We start from the raw sequence: 1814 nt of genomic DNA, 5'->3' as shown, positions 1-1814 counted from the left end.
CATCATCATCATCATCATCATCATCATCATCATCATCATCATCATCATCATCACCATTATCATCATCATTATCCTCTTCATTTACCAAACTATTCTCCCTCCCCAGAACACCTACGTCCAGGGCCCGTTCGGCGAGGTGTTGCCTCAGTTGGTGTTCGGCGGAGCGGGAATTGTGGGAGGACTTCTGGCCCTGCTACTTCCGGACACCAGGAACCGGAAGCTGCCAGAAACCATCGCAGACGCCGTGAATTACGATCAGGCCACAGTCGTCACTGAGCACAACAATGATGCGACAAAAGAAACGGAACTCGCGGACTCTAAAATATCTGAGGATGATGAACAGATTTTGAAAGAGCACGTATAATTTTGTAGATATAATTAATTTTTGTTGGTGCCATTTTGCCTGTATGTGGAATAAAAAGTCTGCGCATTTGAGCAATAATGTTTGGTTACTTTACATTTCTTTCATGGACCTAGAAGAGTTCTTTGGAATGGAAGATTATGACGTCAATTCCCCCACCCCTAACTCTTGACTCCCCCCCCCCTGCAAAATCATCTAACAAACAAACAAAGAAATAATATTAAAAAAAGGCAACTCTCTATTCTGCAATAAGACTTTCCTTTTAAAGGAAGATGCAGATTTGCCAAATGACGCCGACTGTTTTGATGATTTTAAAAAAACCCAATAATTTTTATGAATGATCATCTTAATAACAAACAGAGTATAATTAGAACTTTTCGTTATTGCTCTCACAGATGTTTACTACAGTGCGGTCAAAAATTCCTGGCGCAGCTTATCCTCAAATATCTTTATTACGGGTGAATCAATGTTATCAATACTTTATACAGCAGTTTACAACAATTTGTCTTAACTTAATCATATTTTTCCACAACAATTGACGTTAGATTTAAAAACTTTTCTTCATAAATTTATATAAAATACTAGAAATCTTCTTCACACGGAAAATGGAATTGTTCACAGCAGTTCCCGCTTCTCACACACATTGTGATTACGCATTTGGCCTACGTCACAGCTCTCAATGACACTTTTTAGTTGCAAACTTAGTTACAACTGGTTACAAGAAATTAATTTTATAGTGAACACTTTTTTACACTTTCAATGTCTCGATTAGAAAAACATGACGGACTTGCTTGTACTGTCCCAGCTGTAAACCTTTTAAAATCTGTAGAACCTATCCACTGGGATTTTTGATTAGTATTCATTAAGGAATTTTCTAGAATAGAGCTAACAGGTGTTAAAAAATATTGATCTGTTAAGACAAATTGATTCAAGTCACAGTGAAAAATCTGGAGAGTCTATGTTCTTTAGTTGAGGAGATATTTGACAATAAGCAAGAAGTTGCGCCACGAATTTTTTACCTCAATATAATGCCTTTGACAGTCTGTCTTCTTTTAGTTTAGTTTTAGTAGATGTTTTACGGCTCTCGCAACTGCATAAGGTCATATGAGTGCCAGAAGATTAGAGGTGTTACAAGAGAGTAACAAACTTAAAAAAGAAGAAGGGGAGATAAGGACGGCAGTTGTTTGATAGGAAAGAAGGAGCAAACCACACCATGAGAACACCCGCCAACCACCTGTTTCTCTGTCGTGTACAAATAAATTTGACTTGGGCCTTTACATAAGCCTTTGAACAGATTCTTTTTACAAATACATCCCGTACCACTTTTTCTGGAGTCGTATTAATGATCTAATTATTGAGTGATAAATGCAGGGACCACAAGAATGTGAATAGCTAAATACCTTGACACCACAACACAGTCTGGGGATGAGAAATAAACTAAAAGTTTTCTTTT

General features: G+C 37.4%; 1 protein-coding gene across 1 annotated transcript in view; it reads left to right on the top strand.

Annotated features, from left to right (window-relative positions):
• Positions 1–442, top strand: part of LOC101856315 (organic cation transporter protein) — a gene marked incomplete in the record, with an annotated part of 20361 nt that extends 19919 nt beyond the window's left edge. The window contains 1 exon segment of the mRNA XM_013090890.2: positions 107–442. Within this exon segment, the coding sequence (XP_012946344.1) occupies positions 107–364 (258 nt within the window).
• Positions 443–1814: the final 1372 nt, after the last annotated feature.

Source organism: Aplysia californica, unplaced genomic scaffold (genome assembly GCF_000002075.1).
Source record: "Aplysia californica isolate F4 #8 unplaced genomic scaffold, AplCal3.0 scaffold01642, whole genome shotgun sequence".
Lineage (NCBI taxonomy): Eukaryota > Metazoa > Mollusca > Gastropoda > Aplysiida > Aplysiidae > Aplysia > Aplysia californica.
Note: the sequence above shows the minus strand (reverse complement) of the source record. Positions and strands in the feature narration are given on the sequence as shown.